The sequence below is a fragment of the Caretta caretta genome, chromosome 12 (genome assembly GCF_965140235.1).
Source record: "Caretta caretta isolate rCarCar2 chromosome 12, rCarCar1.hap1, whole genome shotgun sequence".
NCBI classification, from domain to species: Eukaryota; Metazoa; Chordata; order Testudines; family Cheloniidae; genus Caretta; species Caretta caretta.
This window is the reverse complement of record NC_134217.1, coordinates 33,448,059-33,470,933: the sequence shown is the minus strand read 5'-3', so window position 1 is coordinate 33,470,933 and position 22,875 is coordinate 33,448,059. Positions and strand designations below refer to the sequence as shown.

The window sequence follows — 22,875 nt, the reverse complement described above, 5'->3', positions numbered from 1 at the left end:
TGGACTAGGAAACACACTGGGAGATAAGAAAAGAGAAGTAATAGAATTTCAAGAACAAAAACAAAAGTGACCTAGAATAAAGCATAAAAATACGTCGAAAAATTGAAATGATCATTGTTCCCTTCTAGGCCCTTGATTAAAATAGTAACATTTGGTACTTCTGCAGTACCTTCTGTCCAATCACTTTACAAATATTAATTAACCAAACCTCATACCCCAGAACTAGCAGCAGAGCTAAGAGTAGAAGCTAGGCGTCCTGGCTCCCAGCCCCTTGCACTAACCACTAGACTAGTATTTCCTCTCCAAGAAGCCAAACTTTTGTGTTCTAAAAGCAATACTTTGCTAAATGGACCATGCCCATGCTGAAACCAAGGACTGATCCCCCATGCTTCCTTGACCCTAACTGATCAATTAAGCTCAATATTCCAGCCAGCAAGCAAGTTCTTATTTTGTGTAGGTTTGAGAATGTGTGTGTAGCATACAAAGGCTAGAGTGCATGCTATATGTCCATAGAATCTGACATTTCCTAAAGGAAAATCAAATACTAGCTGAGCCTGTAAAAGTTCTATTAAATTGCCAGCAAACTTTCTAGATAGCTATTGTTTTTACATTGATAACAACAACAACATACACTGGTTTCTAATATTACTAATTATTAATAGGGAACTGTAGGACTTTCTCCTTAAAAGGGCAATGTCAACCTGTTTTAGGTCCTAGATTTGACCTATGATGTGATTTGAACCAAGTACCCTCTGAGCCAAAGGTAGGTGCTTGACCATTTGCATTAAAAGCAAATCACCATTAGCTGTTAACTACCCTTCATTTTCCAGACACTGGCGAGCACAAGACCATCATAAACACCTAGAAAATCAATATAAGCAAGTGGGTTTTATGACCAACATTGCTCCTCCTGGAGCCTAGATAGAACAGTGGCTAGGCACTTTATAAAAACCTGGATAAGAGATTGTTCAGACAGAATACACACAACAAGAAATAAAGACAAGTCTGAGAAAATTCCTGACCCACAAAAACCGGAGGAAAAACCCAATGGTATGGATTGCTAAATGTGAAAGCGCAAAACTAACAGAGGAAGAATTTATATTCAAATTTGAGAGGGAAACACAACAGAATTTTTTAAGAAAGTAGATCCAGCCTAAATGTGCCGAAATTGTAAGCTTAGATTCCAAACTTTGCGCAGCATTTAAATATGATGTTTTTGTTTAACCTATTATATATAGCTAGGCCATCAGCAAAATCTGCATCTGAATCTGGAGTTTAAACAACTCCAGAATTTGGGACTTTCTGGATTTGGGTTGAGACCACTTCTAAGAAAAACAACTACAAAGAAGATGATTGTAAACACAAAAGCAGAAAACAAACCTTTAGAAAATCCCGGCAGGTCTACCACTGATCAAGAACGAATGGTATCAGAACCTTATCAAGTCAACGGTTGTATCCCAGAAGCTCACTCTTCAAAGTGCTACGCCTGGCCAGATCAAATTTATTAAACTTAACCACTGTTATCTTGCTGGGGTTGTTCTGACACTAACACTCTCTTTCCCATACTCGGCAAGACCAAACAGGCTAGAAAGCTTAATCCTCCCTGTACATGCTTCCTCCTGCATATTTCCAGAGAACTGCTAAACCACAGCTATGTCCAGGAAATGTTGGAACTTTGGCAGAGCTATGAAATTGCTCACTGTTACAAAACATTTTCTTCCTTTAGGCTGATATTGAAGAAAGGGTAACTGGGCCTATTTGATACACCAGGATAAATAAAAGTTCTACAAGACACAGAGATAACAGCAATATCTTTTATGACTCAGGTGTTTATCTAGTTATTTGCCTATGCAAATACCTTCTTTGTGTGAACAGTCGCAGTAAGTGTTTGTGCATGCGTTCTCTGTAGCTGAGAAAAATCAGTCCCCAAAAGTGTATTTCCATCACCTGAAAGCTTTGAGGCTATGGTTCCACTGAATATCTAAGTCAGGTTTGCTCTGGTCCAGAATGACATCAGCATGTATCTTCAAACATTAAGTTATTGATTTTTAATTGTTTTTGCTTAGAGAAATGCATGCAACATGCACAATGTCCTTGCCTCCTCTGTGCTTTTGTTTGCCATCCGTAAAATGGGTATAGCAATAGTTTTCTACCTCACAGGGATATCATGAGGCTTAATTAATGTTATTGAAGCATTCTGAAAATCCTTGAAGTTTATGATTAGTTTATTATTAATTATTATTATTATTAGGTCCCTCCTCTCACTTAATGGACCTCATTTTGATCTCTACACTCAGCTAAAGCAAGAATAGTTGAAGGCCGACACCTATGTAGGAGATTCCTTATGCATTTTTGGGCCAAATCGCCAGTGAGTAAAAATCGGCACAGTTCCATTTCAAGAGCTTGTCATCCATGACTTCAGTGAGATAACTCACATGAGTAAAATCACGCACATGCTTACATGTTTGCCAGACTGGGATTTAGCTCAAAACAAAATCCTTGATTTAGTGAATCAGCTCATAGGCCAATTTACACAAGCTGAGGATATGATCCATAACTTCCATTGAGCTTTAGGATACAATAAAGAGGAGAGATTGAGCCATCACAGAGTTTAAAACTTTATTTTAAAAAGTCAGGTTTTAATTAGCTATTTTGGCTGCACTGGGGAATTTTTTCTTACTATCTCCGTCTTATCTGTACAGCCAGTGCCATTCTGCACCAGTTATTCAAAAAGGGACATTACCAACTTTGAAGAACCACACTTCTGTCCGGCAATGTTTTAGCTACCATTTTCACATTTAGCCTTTAAGATTAACATGAATTAAAGATAAAAGAAACAGAATAATTCCCTCATTTTTAGTTTGGTTAGTTTGTGCGTTTAGCAGAACTTTGCATATAGTTGGTTGCACTATTTCCCCTTCATAGTCAGTCAGTTAGGCCCCAATGCAGCAATGAGCTCTGTGCGTCAGTCCCATGTGACCACGCAGAATCCCCTTAGTTTCTGTGAGGTTTCGTGCAGGGGGACTGGTTGTTGGGAGCTTATTGCATCCAGGACTGAAGCCTCAAAAGGACAGAGAAACAATTTAGAAAATAGGAAAATGTGAATGTAAGACCCTAAAAACATAGCCGCAACCTGTGTAGGATCTGAAAGTCTTTGTAACTATTTTATTTTATTATGACGATTATGATGAACAGGTAGAACACTGAAATCAATGGAGCTATGACAACTGACATCAGCTGAGAATCTTCCTCTCTATCTGTAAGTCAACATCTATCAATGCCATTTTGCCAACAGCTCTATTGCATTAACTTATCCTCTCACACTGAAGTGTCACACTCTGCTGACCTCTGCATTATTCACAAGGGTACAAGAAATGGCTTGTCCAGATAACAAAATGTTATAACAATTCTCCTTTTTATAGCGCCCTTTCTGTACGCCATCCTTAAAGAACTGCCTAGCCAGCAGCAGTCCTGAAAAAAAAATCAGCTGGCAATACAAAGTGGGGTTTCATGATCTGGGGTCTGTTGTAATTCTTCCCAGGCTCTGAGTTTATTCTGTATTTCTCTCTCTCGGTATGTTTTCCTGCATTCTGTCTGTACTCTCCTCCAACTGGTAAGACTATAACTGTACTGCAGACTTCTCTGCACCAATGGTCACACTAAAAGCCAATTTTAATACAATGGAGGGATGAAATCCAGGTTCTTCATGCAAAACTCAAGTCAAAAGACCTTTCACCAGGGAACAAAATCCTCCCTTCCAGTTTCTCAGGTGCTGCAGTCAGCCAAAAAACAGATCAAGTGGTCTCTGCTGCGATAGGGCACGGATTCCACCGCTGCCCCCATCTCTACTGTGTCCCACCCCGCACTGCTTGGCGCCCTAACACGCGGGAGGATTTTGCTGGTAAAAAATTCAGAGTCAGAGTTCAGGGAAGTAGCACAACCAGACTCCAGTCACTTCTACAATCTGCATACAATCCCTGCCTCCTCCCCCCATGCACAGGAAGTGTGAGCAGTGTACTGACATCATTTGCAGATCCAGGTGCCAGACTCTTTCATTCCCATTGCCCAACTAACAACCCCACATACACAAGGAGTGAACTGCTCTGGAACCTCTTCTCCCTAGTCTCCCTGCCTAGTAGAGCCACAGTGGTTCTGCTGAATTCTGGGTCTTCCATGAGCCCAACCATATCACCCTAAGGATACTGAATGGATTTGCTACTAAACAAAACCCAGACTTTGAAAGGGAGGATTATATCTGGACTAATCAGCTTACTAAACTAAAAACAAGTACCAAGAAAAGCATATGGATTAAGGAAACAACAGGCAAAGGCATTCCCAATCCAGCGGAAATATTTGCCTTGGGGACTCCCTGACAAAACACTGAGCTCACGTAGGAGCTGAGTATGTGCAGTGAGCGTTGTCTTTATCAGGGCTTCCTGTTCCTGTTTGTTTTTCCTTCTGACAACACCTGATTGCCAAGAATAGAATAAAACAACACTGCGCATTAGGGATGGGAGAACTCTCTTTATCACAGTTGGATCCTACTTGAAAAAGCCACAGACCAGGACTGAAGGTTTCTGAGATTCCAGCTCATTTGGCTCTGGCAAAATCTGAGAGTGGACTACAGCCTGCATTTGAGGTTAAATGGTCTGTACAATATCACCCTGTCTCACTTCCCCATCTCTCCCACCCTCCAAGATCTTAAACTGAGCCACCACCAAATTCCACTACCCTTCCCAATGAAACAGAAGTGTAACCTGCGATGGAAAGGAAAGGGAATTAGATCCTCCCAAGAAATGCAAACAAGTGCTGGGAGTTTGGGGTGAGCCAGCATGGTTAGTAAGTTGTGGCAACTTTAGTAAATTAAAGTCATTTGGGTTATTTTATTAAGAACAGGTGCTTGTGACCATCAGTGTGCATTGTGCTCTACAGACAAAAGGCAGAAAGACACAATTCTCCCCTAACACAAAGGGGCCTTGCTATGACTGATGCTGGGGGGGAGCTGCTCCCACTTCCTCCACGGCTGAATTTGGTTCATGCTCCCTTCCCCCAAAGAGCTTGCAATCCATGCACCAGGTCCTGCAAAACCTGCGAGCTGTCCCAGTGGAACAAGTTTGTCAGAGTTCAGTGCTTTTTATTAGAACTGGGAATTGACACATCTGGCCAAAAAAACTCCAACAAAACATCCGCCTCATTATCATACCAGACCATCTGGGAAAATGACTTTTAGTGACACCCACAAAGGATGGTGAGGACTGAAACAAACACTATACTTCAAAAGCAAGACCGAGTGCAGACAACTGGGCACATATAGCAAACACTGAGCCTGAAAGGCCAACGTATCTAAAAGCTTTGGCACTTTGATCATACTCCATGTTTGCTCTTGAAGCAACATCCCTTCCTCCAAAGTGAGGGGGGAGTCATTCCCTGAACCAGGAATAGCTTCCTAGCAGGAGAGCGGTCGCATTACCTCAGCTGTTAGCTTGTCAGGCCCCACATATTGAACTGGATTGGGATAGGTCAATATTTCAAAGGGAGACTGTCATGGGGAAAAAGCAGGTTATGTAAGGACCGTGCTGGGCTCTCGCTTCTGACTCACAACTGTGCAGCACCCTGCCACTAGGTTAAGAAGAGACAGCAAAGGCAAATAGGCACATGGACTCAAACCTCTAACACAGCATGCAGTGCTTCCCTGGGTGGACTGTACCTAACTCAGACAAATTCCTGAGGGACATCCCAGTACCACACCTTAGACTGGGGTGAGCAAACATTTTAGCCTGAGGGCCACATCGGGATTCCAAAACTGTATGAAGGACTGGCTAGGGAACGTTGTGCCTCCCCAAACAGCCTGGCCCCTGCTCCTTATCCGCCCCCTCCCACTTTCTGCCCCCTGGCTGCCCCCCTCAGAACCCCCGACCCATCCAACCCCCCTTGCTCCTTGTCCCCTGACCGCCCCTCTCGGGACCCCCCCGCCCCTAACCACCCCCCAAACCCCACCCCCTATCTAACCCCCCCTGCTCCCTGTCCCCTGAATGCCCTGACCCCTATCCACACCCCCGCCCCCTGACAGGCCCCCTGGGACTCCCACGCCTATCCAACCCCCCCATTCCCTGTCCTCTGACTGCCCCCTGAAGAACCCCTGCCCTTATCCACCCCCACACCCCCGGCTTTAACCACCCCTTTACCACGCCGCTCAGAGCAGTAGGACTGGCAGCCGTGCTGCCCGGACGGAGCCAGCCACACTGCCGCGCAGTCTAGAGCGCTGGGGCAGGCTGGCGGCTCTCACAGCTGCACTGTCCAGCAGGAACTCACAGCCCCGCCACCCAGAGCACTGGCGGCATGGGGAGCTGAGGCTGTGGGGGAGGGGGCACAGCACGGGAGGGGCCAGGGGGCTAGCCTCCCCGGTCACAAGCTCAAGGCCAGATGTGGCCTGCAGGCCGTAGTTTGCCCACCTCTGCCTTAGACGCTCATGTCTTGTTACTAAAGCCAGTCAGAAACCAAAATTTCTGTTCCACATTTGGAAGTTTGTTTTCATTCTGAATCGGAAAAGCCAAAAATTCAAAATTTCCTGAAAAATGAAATGAAAAAAATTCAATTCAGAACTATCGAACTGTTTTGGTTTGATAACTTCATATCATAGAATCAAAGGAATGTAGGGCTGGAAGGTATCTCCCGAGGTCATCTACTCCAGCCCTCTCTGCGCCCGGTGGTGAGGCAGAACCAAGTAAACCTAGACCATCCCGAACAGGTGACTGTCCAACCTGTTCTTAAAAACCTCCAATGACAGAGATTCCACATCCGGAAGCCTATTCCAGAGCTTAAATGTCCTTATAGTTAGAAAGTTTCTCCTAATATCTAATCTAAATCTCCCTTGCTGCAGATTAAGCCCATTACTTCTTGTCCTGCCTTCAGTGGACATAGAGAAGAATTGATCAACATTCTCTAGAATAGCCCTTAAACACATTTGAAGATTGCTGTCCTCCAGATGCTTATAAAATTGATTAATATAAAATCATTACATTTCAATGTCAAAATATTATAATGTAAAGTATTAAATATATTATAATGCCTGTAAATATAAAATTAAATTTACTTTTAACCATCTACAACACTGAAATCATTCATTAGACATTTTCCTGTTGAAAATGTTGTCAAAATCAATACATTTGCCCTGAAATATTTTCATTTTGATCAATTCCCAATGGAAAAATCTGTTCCACCAATTTTTTTTTTTTTTTTTACCGGCTCTAGTTGTTAAGTACATCACACCTCCCAGTATTTACAGCCCAATACCACACCCCAAAACGTCTTAACTTAAACCCTGGAGTTACTCCAACTTCTAACTGAGACAGAGCAGGATCCAGCTCAGAGTTCCTCTTTCCAGATCTGTACTGATAGTCCTTTGACAGTGGGAAATAGCTAGCGGCATCCAAGTCAGAATCATACACCTGCAACAAAGCCTGAGTCTTAATCCATGTGTCCTGGGGACACTATGATCTGTTTTACAGGGAAAGAGACAGGACAAACGTAAACTTTAAATTGTTTGTTGCTCCTGCCATCGATTTCCTCCTTAGATATGACATCGTTATTTAAAATGTAGGTTTTGCATCTTGATTCTCTAAATATTTATTATTTTATTTTAAATATTATTGTGCATTTGTGAGCATCCTATAGAACTTTCTGTATGGGAAATCCATTAATACACTGCATTCTGGCCTGGTCACATTGGATCAATCAGGATCAGCACCTATCGAAAACTTGTGTTTAGTTACATTCAGTTTCCCATAGTTACACTGGAGTCAGATCCAGTCCCCGCTAACGTAGTCCAATATAAACACTATAGAAGCCCAGATTCATTCAATTCCTTCATCATTTCCTGTGAGGTTATATGATGATACCAGTTTTTCAGAGGAATTACTGTGCATGCAAAGCACCCACTTTTAGATGTTCATTTCTCACAATTATATTAATTTGTTTTTTAAAATAACAAACAGCAGGCTGCTCCATATAAAAATGTGCCATGCCTGCCAAACTCCCTGTACACTGCACAGGGCGCTTTGGGTTCAAACTTGTTATCATTTGTAATAGTAAACAGGTCAGTAAAGGAGGCTATAAAGAGAATGCTATGGAATAAAGATTCAGAAATTAAATTTAACAGAAAAATGAAGTACAAATTATAGGACAGACATGGATGCTAACACCAGTAAGTGAAGTTGAAGAATAAAATAATATTATGGCATCATATGAAAATACTGAAGTTGTCCAACTCCACAGCTGAGCAGGGTTTCTCGCCAACAGATTCTATTACTTAAATGGATGAGGAAGATTCTGTGGTTAGGCTGCTAGCCTGGCCTTGGGAGATAAGGGCTCAGCTCTCTGCTCTGCCAGACTTCCAGTCACTTAGGGAATGTCTCTACAGCAATGCAAGGTATGCCCGCAGCTTGGGTAGACATACACATGCTAGCTTTATCTGCACTAACATGGCGAAAAATAGCAGTGTACATGTGTGGTGCAAACTTCTGCAACATGGAGGTTCTGGGGAGGCTAGTGCACCCCCATTGTCATGTTTACAATGCTATTTTTAGCAGTGCTAGCAAGGGTCTACCCAAGCTGCCATCCCATCTTGGATGGCAGGGTAGCCACATCCACAGTATCTTCACACCTCAGTTCCCCATCTGTACAGTGGGAATAACAGAACTTCCCTGCCTCAAATGGGGGTTGTGAGGATAGGTATCATAAAAAGACAGAGTAAAAACCAAGGCCAGGTTGTGACTGACCTTTGCCTGGAAGCACCATGGCTCTCAGTGTTTCACCCTGTGCAAACTCTGCACATGCAGTTATGTGTGTATTTCTAAAAGCCTGGGCCATTAAGTAGTTATTTCAGGTTTGTGCTTTCCACTGTCACCTATACATGCATCAATTCAGTATTAACAGTAAAACTACGTAACATTAAAAATAAGATTTCTACTTCTCATTATTTAATGGATTATAAGGTAGAACCTAGACATAAAAACACCAAAAATGAATAACAATATTGTCACCTCAGTAGTGGCTCCTTTCTACTCTAAAAAAATGTATCTCTAAACAAGTCTCCGTTATTCTCTGCCCCCTAACCACTTGCATTACATCCTTGAACAATGAAGCAACAGAAGAGCTATTAGACAAAAGAGAAATTCCATTTCTTACAATTTTGTAAGTACTTTATACCTAGAAATACTGCAACAAATTTTGGAAAAGTGAGTTCCAGAGCTCAGTAAATATATTTGTATTTATAATTCCAGGTTCTTCAATTTGAGTGGAGCACAGAAGCGCATCTTAAAAGTGTTTCCACCTTTTTTGCTCGAATTTGCCTCTGCTGTCTGTCCTGCATTAGCCGATCATTGGCGTTTAGAGTTGGGGTAGAATGCAGAGGGCTCATGTCTTACATAATAGTACATTAACTGTGCTGGAATGGATTCTTCAGGTTCCAGATTCCATGTGTTCCTGACCCTCAACCTACACTGGAAAGTTCATCACACATGGGCTGCATCGTTCATACAGCTGGCAGGCAGGGAACATTCTCTGTCCTAGGTAGTTTCCCACACTCTTCCCCAGGTCCCAGTCTTACCTTCTTATTTTCTTAGCAGTTGCTATGAGGCTGTTTGGGCGGCGGATCAGATGGGGCCAACTGTGTGTCGGAAGAGTGGGGGGGGTTCCCGCCTGAAAGGTTCAGATAGTTGAATTCTAACCTCCAAGTGTTAGTCTACTTAGAACCAAATTTCAGGGATCATTTTTGGAATCTCTCTCACCCCTCACAAGGAAAACCCTTCTGCCCACAGTCCTAATGCATAAGTAAAGGCAAAGACTACGGTCCAGAACCTCAGCTGGTGTAAACTAAAATGGAGTCATGACAGTTTACTCCAGCAGAGGATGTGGCCCAAGATGTTCCCATGGATGACTCTTACTGAGAACAGAAAGTATATTTACTGTGTTGAAAATCATCACCATCAAGATATTTTTATGGCATTTCAACACCATCCAAAACCCCAGGCACTGGAACAAAGTGAAGGGCTAACGTCAGGGCCTGAGCAATAAGATGTATCCTTAGCCACTGGTAAACCACTCTGCATATGAAAGGACCAGTCTGAAGTAACTGCAGAAGACAGCCAGAGTAATAGGAGTGTAATCTAGCGTGTCCAGAACAGACTCAGAGTCACTCTGTTGTTCCATGTTCCTGCAGAAGCCTGGAATATGGAGAACACAGTTAATTTCAGTGCCTAGTTCAGGTTGTTACTGGGCATCAACTGGGTGCAACTTCAAGTCAATGCTACCTCAACTCTGAGGAAAGCCGAATGAAGATCACAAGAAGTCATAAACACACACCTTGTGAAAGACTCAACGGAGAAGATCCCTGGCTTCAATCTTCCACGAAGCTTATGGGCAATCTTAAACTGTACCTGCACAAAACATGTCAGATGCGGGTACCTGATGCACTAATGGAAAATTAAAAACTGTCTAGTGTGCAACTGTTGTCACCCAGAACAGATTGTGGAACATATCACAACTCAATGCCCTAATCACAAATACGATGGAGGTATTATAGTGATACACTCCGCTACTCCAAGCACAATTATCTGACTTAGCCACCTAAATGTAAAATTATAATTGTTCCGCTACATCTACATCAGCCATAGGAAGAGGATGATGATCAACTGGATTATTTTCTCTTAAAAACCACAACTGTTTATCCCTCAAAGAAGGAAGAAGCCTAATGCTTCCTATGAAGATTGCACTGCAGTCTACTATTGACCAGCTTCCCCGATAATGCTTCAATATTTAATCTGACCAATTAAAAATACTGGAATGTCAGATATAGCTATCTATCATCTTTCGTGGTTCTGATGGACAGCTGATCAGCAGCAGGGCCACAAGTACACAATCAGAAGAGGTATCAAGTTCTGCCAGTGCAGCACTGTTCATATCTTCATATATATTACTGAACTGCTTCCGGAGCCACTGTGATATAGTAAAGAGAGAAATGCAACTTCCATTAGAGTCACCCTTCTGCAGTTACTCACATTTTCACCAGAACAATTTCCTTTGGAGCTGCAATTTTTTATGAGTTATCTCCATTTCAAAGATACTCAATTTTTTTTACCTCCACAGTTTCTGCTGAAATCACTCAGCCATTTCTGAATTCTATCCGTGAAACACGCGTTCTCGTCCACATATTCCAGTCAGAAGAAACAATGCACACGTAAGAGTCAACAGCTAAACAGATATTATTGAAACTTGATCTATTCTGCAGTCACCACTGAGATCTGAAGAAAACAGGGTCAGCAGTTTTGAAATTATGATTGCTGAAAGATTTTTTTTTTTTTAAGTACATATACAGTTGGATTTTCAGTTAGCTTTCTTTTCTTGATCAACAGCAGTTTCAAAACTCAGGAATGTGGCGGAGCACTCTGCTCTCAGCTAAACTTGCAATGACCTTAGAAATCCTACAAAACCTTACAAACACAGGAGGAAGTGTGGGATAATGTAAAAATAAAGGAAATAAAGGTGGTGCCTTCTGTTTAGAAACAGGGCTTAAGGAGGACTGAATACAGGAAACTATCTACTATATAACACCACAGCACAGCTGTAAAACAGCTGGTGATGGTAATTAGAATGTTACACAACAATCAGACATAGGGAAACGTGCCCAAGGACACTATCCTCATATGAATAGCACTTATCATTAGACATTTCATCCAGAGATCTCAAAGCGCTTAAAAAAAAAAGTGAGCATCCCTAGTCCCAATTTCAAGGTGGGAGAACTAAAACACAGAGATCAATGGCTTGTTTTTCAGACGTGCTGAACACCCACTGACACAGCTGTTCAGGACGTGTCCCACCCAGAGTTACACGGCACGTCAGTCGCCAAACTCTGAAAAGAAACTAGGTCCCCTGACTCCAAAGTCAGGGCCATATCTACTGAACCATGCAGTTTCCCTGAAGCTCTTGGAGATCTCATCTGAAATGCATGTCTATCAAATGTCTATTAGTGTCTGTCCTCCACAATCTCTTTTTTCTGCTCCATCATGTGGTGTGTGGGAGTGACCAACTTGCTTCTTCAAACTGAGAATGTTATGAGCAAGTTCTAAGAGTAAGTAAGACACGCAGTTGAGGTGTCCTTGAGGGCTGGCTGTTTTTAAATAAATCCTAGCATTTTAAAGAACTACATAAACATTTCTGCCCCACATCACCCCCGGTCACCTACCCACAGGGTGGTAATGGAATTATACATTTCCAAACAGATACTTGAAAGTTCAGACAACTGAGCCATCTGATTAGTTGAACCTTCTAAGGTGCTTTTTTCTCTAAAATCTAATGGCATTCAATCTCACCTGAAGTCTTTACATTAAGAGTGGATGTTTTTATAAAAGATATTATTTAAATTTCACTGGAAGTTCTGTGCTCTTGGCCAGGAATTACAGAGTGAAATTCTATAGTCTGTGTTATTCAGGTTGTCAGACTAGATTATATTGGACCCTTTGGGCCTCAAAAATCTATGAATTCTCCCACAAAGCGCTGTCCTGTTTATAAAATCTGCTGCAAGTTTAAGTCATCTTGGCCCAACAATTCCCATTCTTCACTATCACTTTAAAAAAAGCAAACATAGTAGGCACAACAACCCAAACAATCTCGAATGGCTTTGAATGTGTCACCTCACACAAATCTGTTGGTAAGTAACCAACTTGACCACAGTGAATTATCTGCCCAGTGTCAGCCTGGCTAATCAGGGCTAACATCTCAGACTTAGCCAACAAGGATCAAGTGATTAATAGAGAGTTGTTCTTTCATGTTTACTGTACCTGCAGTAAGACTGTACCCCCAGGGATTGTGAGCTGTAAACAGTACTTAGGGGCATTCTCCCAGGAGAGTAGCTGAACGTCTTCAATAGCACTGTAGGAAACTGAGTTTTCCATATACCCAGTGGGCTGCAAGAAAAGAAACAGAGAAAGAAAGAATAAGCATTTACTTACTCATAAAAAGTTTCACAACATGGATTCAAATGCTTTACGCCCCAGAAACTGATCCCATCGTATTTGGTGCTGGGAATAGCTGTATAGCGTCTGGTTGCCTTTGATGTTCTGAGCCCCTAAGGAGTGGGTGATGGGCAGCCGGGGAGTACACACCATTAGCCATTCCCCTCTGGAACATCAGGCCCAAATCCTGGGGAGGTCACACGTGAAATTGTGCGTGACCTCACATTCGCTCCACCTGACCCTGTCACGCAAACACTGAACAACTTGGTGGAACTGGAAGTTTAATGAGGAGAGAACCTGAACCGACCCCTTGCTAAAAGAAAAGGAGTACTTGTGGCACCTTAGAGACTAACCAATTTATTTGAGCATAAGCTTTCGTGAGCTACAGCTCACTTTATGCATCCGATGAAGTGAGCTGTAGCTCACAAAAGCTTATGCTCAATTAAATTGTTAGTCTCTAAGGTGCCACAAGTACTCCTTTTCTTTTTGCGAATACAGACTAACACGGCTGTTACTCTGACCCCTTGCTGTGTCTGGAGTCAGGAATAAAGTGCAGAGAAAGCACGTGGTCAGAAGCTTGTGAGAAGTTCTACAGAGTTATCAGTCCATCCCTCGCATGTATGGGAGTGTTAAAGTCACAAAGGAGTAGACAAAACCAGGAAACAACTGAGGTTATTAATCAAGCCTGGGGAGGAGGCTACAGTTGTTGATCACGCCTGTCTACACTGCAGCAGAAGCAGGGTTCCTAGAGGCGCGCTAGCTTTGCTCAAACCAGTGCCTTCAACATAGCAGTGTGGTGGCACAGGCTAGCTGCCAGAACATGTACCCAGGAGGTGGGTGGGACTGTACTTGGGCCACTAACCCAAGCCGCTGCCCATGCTGCCACAGTCATGTTATTATTTTTAGCATACTAGCTTAAGCAGAGCTGAGCTTGTTAGTTTAACTGCGCTGGGAAGCATCTTCCCAGCTGCTGTGTAGACAAATCCTGTACAAAATGTGTTGACTTGGATTGGTTAAATGAATTTGTGAGCTCAATACTGAGCAGGATTTGAGTTGAGATATGCATGGGTGTGTCTGTAGGAGGAAGATACTTGGATTGTACTGACAAAATAGGAGTGTAATATAGTTAAGCTGGGAAAGATTAGATTTGTATTAATGGAACACCGGTAAACAAATTCCACTGTACTCTCACAAACCCGATGAAAAAATATTTCGATCGATGATCATCGAAATTTACACATAAGCAACATTTCTTTCTTTGCCTGAGAACTTAACAGAGTTTGTTTTAAGGATATTTACATTTAATATTTTGACAATTTGTGTTTTATTTGAATCTCAACATCTACGTAATTAATTATTTCTGACACCACCCTCCCCCAACCATTCTCCTCCATAATTTCCAACAACGGTGAAAATTTAAATCCATAAAAATAGGGAAAAAATGCTTTAAAATAAACATCGATATTATCTGCCAAAATTATGAAGAAAAATTCTTCCAAACCTAAATGTATTGTGTTGGTTTTTGTTCTGCCTTCTGCTTACAAAGCTGACCAAGTTCATTATCAGATCTAGAACACTGACTCTATCAATGGGTCTTTGGGCTCCAAAGGTGTCTTCTACGCACCTGGCAGAGAGCGGTGGATACTCACTCAACCAACAACTTCAAGATTTAGGGCTTGTCAACACTGACACTTTACAGTGCTGCCACTTTCTCGCTCAGGGGTGTGAAAAAACACCCCGCTGAGCGCAGCAAGTTTCAGCGCGGTAAAGCGCCAGGGTAGACCGTGCTCCCAGCGCTGGGAGCCACGCCCCTCGTGGAGGTGGGTGTTTTAGAGCGCCGGGAGAGCTCTCTCCCAGCGCTCTGCCGCGACTACACAAGCCACGTTAAAGCACGGCCGCGGCAGCCCTTTAACACTGCCAGTGTAGACTAGCCCTGATAATCAAAGGCAGCCCCCCCAACTGCTTACAGCTGCTACATTTAGAGGTCAGTTTCCTGAAGAGGTTGCCACTGCCTGATTACAAGTGAGAGTCACAATTAAAACAAACAAAAAAACAACATGCTACAGTTAAATGTGTGATATGAATCAACAGTGAGGAAACTAAAAGTTAAATACGAAGCTTCTTTTTTAACCTCCCTCACCAATCTGAGGTATTAGAGCAGACAGTACAAATACTACTAGGATATATTCTAAATAGTTGACATTTTATTATTTTCACATATATAAACAAACACGTTTAATCCTATACACACACACAAAGTAGGTACACACATACATTCAGAGATACAGATGTGTACGTACACACACACACACAATTATTTGAGTTAATCCAGTGCTACACAGCAATCCTGAGACACTCCAGTGGCTGCACTCAGGGCTCATATAGATGGAGAAATTGCCCAGCGTAGCTAGTACAGTAACTATTCTGCTATGACTATGACCGGCCCTTAGACTGAGCCCTGCTTGCAATAAACAATAGGTGTTTATTATTCTTAATTATGTCTTATTTTCTCAGTATTTCTGGTTTACGTCTAATTTACATGTTCTGAATATATTACTCCCCCCTAGTTTAAATTATGTTAATCAACAGTCTTGCAATAGGCTATAAAGAAAATGAAAAAAAAAGAAAAAAAATCCTGTCAAAACTACGACTACCTCTGGGGCAAACAGGAGCAGCTCTAACAATCACAACAGAGGATCTTGTGGGTGAGTGTGAAATAAGCAAATTCCTTTTGGAATGTAGCTACTTTTTAGCTGCACTACTTCCTTCCATAAGGTAAGTGGGCGTTGTGTATGAAAAATCATACTCACTTTCACTCTTTAAAAGTATACAGAAGCCCCTTATAAAATGTCTGCCAAAATGCAGTAAATGCCCCTATAATACAAGATTACTACGACAAAACCATCAGCTGTCTTTTTAGCAAGAAAAAAAAAAAATAGGAGTGCAGCTTAAAAAAAAAAACCCTCTTAAAAAAATGTTCTGAATAATGCCTGTTGTGGAAGTGTAAATTTTATACAACTCTAGTGATGAAACATGTTCACTGTCTCTTTAACAAAAGTTTGTTGTGCAGGAAGTATGATAAACTTCTGTTTATTCATTTACCCACAATATTGTTCCATGCTAGTGACTGGCGTCCCAGTGGTTTTTGCTGAAACTGTACGTCAGACGTTGCCTACTGGAGAGTAATTATCTTGTTCTCACAGGAAAGCAAAAGCCCAAGACCCTTTAGAGATCAAGACTATGACACTCAGGGAAAATATGAAAAACAGCATGAGCAGGGTCTATTAGGCTCAGGAGACAAAAGTTTTCAACAACACGCTTTCAAAGAATGGCGGGGCAGGGGGAATCCAGCACCAGCAGCAGTAAATATCAAATGAATAGGGCAGGAGCAATGCAAATTGTTCTCTAGGGCACCCACCCTGTGTGGTGCTGAGTGCCCTGAGCTCCCATTCCCTTCAAACGGGAGTTCAGAGTGCCCAGAACCCCACAGACACTAATCTTGAGACAAAGATTTTTCCCCAAAGCTTTTCCCGTAACTGCCTTTTTAAACTGTCACAAAGAGAACTGACCCAGTTCAATCACAGCTCTGGAATCTTTCAACAAGTAAATCTCATCTCAAAGACTGAACATCAGCTGATATTCATTAACCAACACATTTAGAAAGAGTAAGATAATGTACAACCCAGCCTTCTTATTAAAGGATCAAAACAAAACCATTAGTCATTAATAGATATTTCTATTTTGTTTTATTCTCCCATAGCCAGAGTATTTTTTACCTTAAGGGCTAATTTATATACCGTTTAAATATCACTTCTGCCTCCCCCTGCTCCTTTTCCGCTCTCCCCCCACAAATGTACTTCAACACGGTTTCAAATCTTCCATCACAGAGAATGGACTGGATTTTGTCACAGTTTCAAGGGTAACTGCACCTGTATCTCCCCTCCCCGCCTGTGGCCACTCAGGTCTCAGGCCTCTATCTATCTCTCAATAGGGACCCAGGTCTCACTCCCTTCTGACCAGGGTTTTAAGGCTACACAGCTCCCTGCCTTACACTGTGATATCCTCAGCAAGCCAGTCAGCCTAGCACCCAGCACCTGCGCTTTGCTTTCTCTCCCAGGACAGGTTTCAGAGTAACAGCCATGTTAGTCTGTATCCGCAAAAAGAAAAGGAGTACTTGTGGCACCTTAGAGACTAACCAATTTATTTGAGCATAAGCTTTCGTGAGCTACAGCTCACTTCATCAGATGCATACTGTGGAAAGTATAGAAGATCTTTTTATACACACAAAGCGACATATAAAAAGATGTGTATAAAAAGATCTTCTATACTTTCCACAGTATGCATCTGATGAAGTGAGCTGTAGCTCACGAAAGCTTATGCTCAAATAAATTGGTTAGTCTCTAAGGTGCCACAAGTACTCCTTTTCTTCTCCCAGGACAATGACAGGGTGTTACCAGTGACTGCACAGCTGTTCCAAAGCAAAGTACATTTATTCTGAGAGCAAAAGCATCACCAAGAAAACATACACAAAACAATAAAAGGAATTAAATGCTCACTAAATCAGGAAACGCCTATCTCCAACATGGAGAGTCTGGTAGGCCAAAGTCTTTCCCTTCTGCAAAGGTTGGCACTGCCCTACGACACCAAGTCCTGTGTCTGCTGTATCGAAAGGAAGGCTCTGGGTTTGTTTAAACTCAATCTTTTATACCAAAAGCCCTGGTTTGTCCCCCAGCCTCCAGAAAACAGGTAAAAACCGTCCCTTCCTCTCTACCTAGCTTCAAAGGCTGGAAATCTTCATAGCCAGCATTGGGATTGTGCATTAATCACCCCCGAGTGATTCCAGATTTCACAGGAACCACCACCCACCCACCCGAGTGAGCCAGCAACACACAAATACACATCACCTGTACGGATACAAATGGCTATGAATATTCTACAGCTTGTACTGTCTGGCCCATCTCATCATAAAGGCTTTGAGAGGTTTTCATGCTTTAAACATAAAATACAATATGGTCCCCAAAAGACACCGCAAGTGGTTGCAATATCTGTCACGGTTGTGCTTCCACGGCACAACCCTGATAAGGAAATTTACATAAATATAAATGGGAATTTTGAAATGCCTTCCATTTTAATGACGTAAAGCCATCTTTGCAGCATGGGAAATCTCTCTTCGATTTGACATATTTCAAGCCCCAGACACCCAATATATCCTCCAAAATACCACATCTGAACATTTTAACTCTGTTTTGCAATTGTAACTGCAGCCGTACTGCACAAAGACCCTTGAAATGGTGTTTTTAGATCCTGTTACATACCCATGGCCACATTTCACACTAGGGGCTGTGGAGAGGCGCATGACACCAGCAGGAGCTCTGGGAGGGTACCGTGCCTGAGTCCCACACAGCACTTCCCAGAGCTCTAGGGAGCTCCATCACGACACTACACCGTCCTTTTCAGGAGCAAAGCCTTCATTTTGTCCCAGGCAGTGCCAGCCTGGCTGGTCAGTGCAGGGGGCCTTTACCACTTTGGAGTAGCCAGCACCACACTGGGAAGCCCAAGAACTATACTGTGCCTATCCCTTACACTTGGGAGCAAAGGCTTCTTTGAATGCACCTTCATGGGACTGAGCAAAATTTAGCCTTCTATCAAGAAAAACAATTTAAAATCTAATTTATTTTTTATTGTTTATGCAAATGTTTTCATTTTTACATTTCACTCGGCTTCGACAAGGAAACTAGGTTAGTCAGTTTCATGTTTATGTACAGTTGACAAGCTCTTTGCTGTTGTTTTTGGTCTGCAACATGGCAGGGAATTTTTAAAGGTGGATAGAGGGCTGGCTAGATTGTCGGGCTCAATGGGTAGTGATCAACAGCTCAATGTCTAGTTGGCAGCCGGTATCAAGCGGAGTGCCCCAGGGGTTGGTCCTGGGGCCAGTTTTGTTCAGCATCTTTATTAATGATCTAGACGATGGGATAGATTGCACCCTCAGCAAGTTTGCGGATGACACTAAGCTTGGGGGAGAGGTAGATACACTGGAGGGTAGGGAGAGTCCAGAGTGACCCGAACAAATTGGAGGATTGGGCCAAAACAAATCTGATGAGGTTCAACAAGGACAAGTGCAGAGGATCTGGGGATTACAGTGGATGAGAAGCTGGATGCGAGTCAGCAGTGTGCCCTTGTTGCCAAGAAGGCTAACGGCATATTGGGCTGCATTAGTAGGAGCACTGCCAACAGATCGAAGGAAGAGATTATTCCCCTGTATTCAGCACTGGTGAGGCCATATCTCGAGTACTGCATCCAGTTTTGGGCCCCACACTATAGAAAGGATGTGGACAAATTGGAGAGTCCAGCGGAGGGCAATGAAAATGATCAGGGGGCTGCAGCACTTGACTTATGAGGAGAGGCTGAGGGAACCGGGCTTGTTTAGTCTGCAGAAGAAAAGAGTGAAGGGGCATTTGATAGCAACCTTCAACTACCTGAAGGGGGGTTCCAAAGAGGATGGAGCTGGGCTGATCTCAGTGCTGGCAGATGACAGAACAAGGAGCAATGGTCTCAAGTTGAAGTGGGGGAGGTCTAGGTTGGATATTAGAAAACACTATTTCACAAGGAGGGTGGTAAAACACTGGAATGGGTTACCTAGGGAGGTGGTGGAATCTCCATCCTTAGAGGTTTTTAAGGCCCGGCTTGACAAAGCCCTGGCTGGGATGATTTAGTTGATATTGGTCCTGCTTTGAGCAATGGGTTGGACTAGGTGACCGCCTGAGGTCTCTTCCAACCCTGATATTCTATGATTCTATGAAAAGGCTTTTTATTTAAATTAAAGTTAAATCATGGAAACATTTCCATTTACATTAGCTTTTGTGAAACCCATTCTCCCCACAAGACATACATACCTTTCCCTTCAGTGTAAGAGGAACCGAGAATTTTTGTCCTTTAAAGAAAAAAAATGTTGCATTTCGTTCCGTTTCATAAAGATTGATAAACCATAAAGCTTTGAAGCCAAGTGACTTTTCTGATCCAGGACAACCAGATACCAGAAGACACAGTAAATCATAAACTCAAAGGATTAAATGCTCATAAAATTGAAGAAACTTTCAGACCCAAATTTAAAGTCAGCCTTCCTTCAGCTTTTCTGGGAAGCAGCAGCAGCCTATACAATAAAACAAAAATCTGCACACTTGTTTCCATAGGAAATTGACTAAAAAGGAAAGAATAAACATGATGTCCACTGTTAAAATGAGGCTTGTATGCATTTACACACAATAATGTACTAAATCTTCAAGAGCACCACTTCGGCAAGAGACCGTCTAGAACAGATGCACCATACAAAGAGAGGGAATCATTCACATGAGATGTGACAGACAGATGTACATATGTACTAGGGGAGTATGATAGGTAACCCTAAACTATCCTATGACTTTCCCAGGGAGATACCCTTGGTGGAAAAACATGGTATTCTAACACACTCTCCATCACCATCAGATGTCTAGGTCTCATTTGGCTGTTCTTGTTAGCAAGGCATTTAAATGCATGCAGTTCAGGATGATGAATATGCCCTATTATGTATAGCTGTCCGTATCTGTATTAGTGCCCAATCTGGTAAAGTGCACACCACCTCCTGGGAAATGCTGATTGCCCTCACCTCCAACTGGAGTGGAGGTGAGGGTGCTCAATTACACCTTACAGGGTCATGGACTAAGGAATTGCTGACAATGGCAGCCAGCATGAAGAATCTCTGACAATACATGAATACATCTATGGCTCAAGAAAAGAAACAGCATATTAGAAACTGCCCCTTGTCCCTACAAAATCCAGAGGAATTAACATCTGATCTGGCCAAATATAAGCGACAGGAAGACATTTATCAAGTGCACCTATTGACAATGTGAGGTCATGATATCCAACTCAATACAATTTGGCTAATTCTTGATATGGAAGAAATGTATGGTTATTCATTTGTCATAAACAGGTGGAAGTCAATGTTAATCTCATGAAGATTAATATGATAAGACACAAAGTCTAGTAGCAGGACTATACACACACCTCCACGGTAACATTAGCGTGCAATGACATGGAGAATGAGAGTTTTAGGTTTTCCTCTGAAGCCCAACCACATTTGGATCAAGGGCAGCAGTTCTCAAACTTCATAGCATCATGCCCCCTCCCGTTCTGACAACAAAAATTACTACTTGACCCCAGGAGGGGAGGAACAAAGACTGAGCCTGCCTGAGCCCTGCTGCCCTGGGTAGAAAGGGGGGGCCAAAGCTGAAGCCCAAGAGCTTCTGCCCTGGGCAGGGGCATAGAACCTTAGCCCTGGGCGGTGGGGCTTCAGCTTCAGACTTGCTGGGGCCAGGGCCAACATGAGCCTCAGCAACCCCATTTAAATGGGGGTCACAACCCACTTTGGGGTCCTGAACCACAGTTTGAGAACCCCTGATCTAGTGCCAGGATTCTTCATTAGGTGAATCATGGGATCTGCTGCAGTACAGCAAGTCCTTTCCTAGTTGGATTGTTAAGCAAAAAGTCTTATCACACAGCTCCACAGCAAGGGAAACCAAGGAGAGCTCTTTGGTTCTGGATGAGATGCACCGGAGCCAGGGAAACGTGAGCTGAGGAGCACATGAAAGGGTCTGTGTTTCAAAGATGGGGCTATTCTTGTAGAGGGATGGCACCGTGTCATTAATTGAGGTAAAGCTAAATGCCATCAACAGAAGCTGCATTTTCCTGTATGCCTCTGGGTTTGCTTTGGTCATTAACTTTTTTTTTTTATGCCTAGGAGAAAGAGTAACACTATCAATTTGATCACAGTGGGCTAGATCTTCAATGCAGCTATACAGTTTACACTAGCTGAGGAGCTGGCTCCATGTATCGTACATTATGCACACACATGCTGTAACCTAGGGAATGCTAATGAACAACAACAGGGAATTCTACCACATTTATCTATACATAGGGAAACACACATGTCCCATGTTCAATGCAGTATAGGTTGATTCCAACAAAAATTAGTTATTATTTGTGTTACTGTAGCAACAAGGAGCCCTAGTCATGGACCAGGATCCCAGTGTGCTAGGTGCTGTACAAAAGCACAGAACATAAAGATGGTGTCTTCCCCAAGGAGCTAGTTTACAATCTGATTTACTATGTGATTTAATTAAGCAAAGGCCCAGATCCTTAGTTGGTGTCAATCCGCAGAGCTCCAAAAGACTGTAGTGGAACTACATTGATTTATACAAGCCGAAAATCAGGGCCAGAAATTCATCTGAAGTTTAGCTCGGCAGCAGATCAGGTGCAACTCCACTTTTTCTCCAAATATTTAAGGATACATTTTAATGTGACAGCCTGCAATCCCAGGTAACACTGTCATTTAACAAACCAAAAACGTGGATGATAGTAGACCGCGCACAAAGTACTTTCATAATTTGCAATGCGTTTGATGTACCAATCCCATGCAGCCACACGCGATGGAGAGAACAAAACTGTCTGTCACACAATTGACAAGAAAAGCTAGTCTCCGCCTCAACATGAAATAATCTCTCCAATGTCTGAGTCATCAGAGCAACAACACGGGGGTGAGGGGGAGAGAGAAGAGAAGAAAGAGGATGGGAGAAAAAAAATCTTGAGAAAAAATAAATGCAAATTGCTTCACATGTTGAATGAATATAAATGCTTCTATTAATCATATTTCATAAGCAGCTAACAGCAGCACGAGCTGACACTCAGACTTACACCATCACCTTGCATCTATGTGAAAGCAATGATCTGGATATGAACAATTCTCTCTTAGAAATTCACCCTCAAAAGGGGGAAAAAATAAAGTCATTTTACAGGAAATGTGCTGTGAGAGAGGAGTCAAGTTGGCAGA

General features: G+C 42.6%; 1 protein-coding gene across 2 annotated transcripts in view; it reads right to left on the bottom strand.

The window, feature by feature from the left end:
• The window catches only part of CMIP (c-Maf inducing protein), a 172,485-nt gene that overhangs the window by 70,428 nt on the left and 79,182 nt on the right, over positions 1-22,875 (bottom strand). For both annotated transcript variants that reach the window (XM_048816455.2, XM_048816456.2), the window contains exon 2: positions 12,837-12,962. In XM_048816455.2, the coding sequence (XP_048672412.1) occupies positions 12,837-12,962 (126 nt within the window). The remainder of the gene's footprint in view (positions 1-12,836; positions 12,963-22,875) is intronic.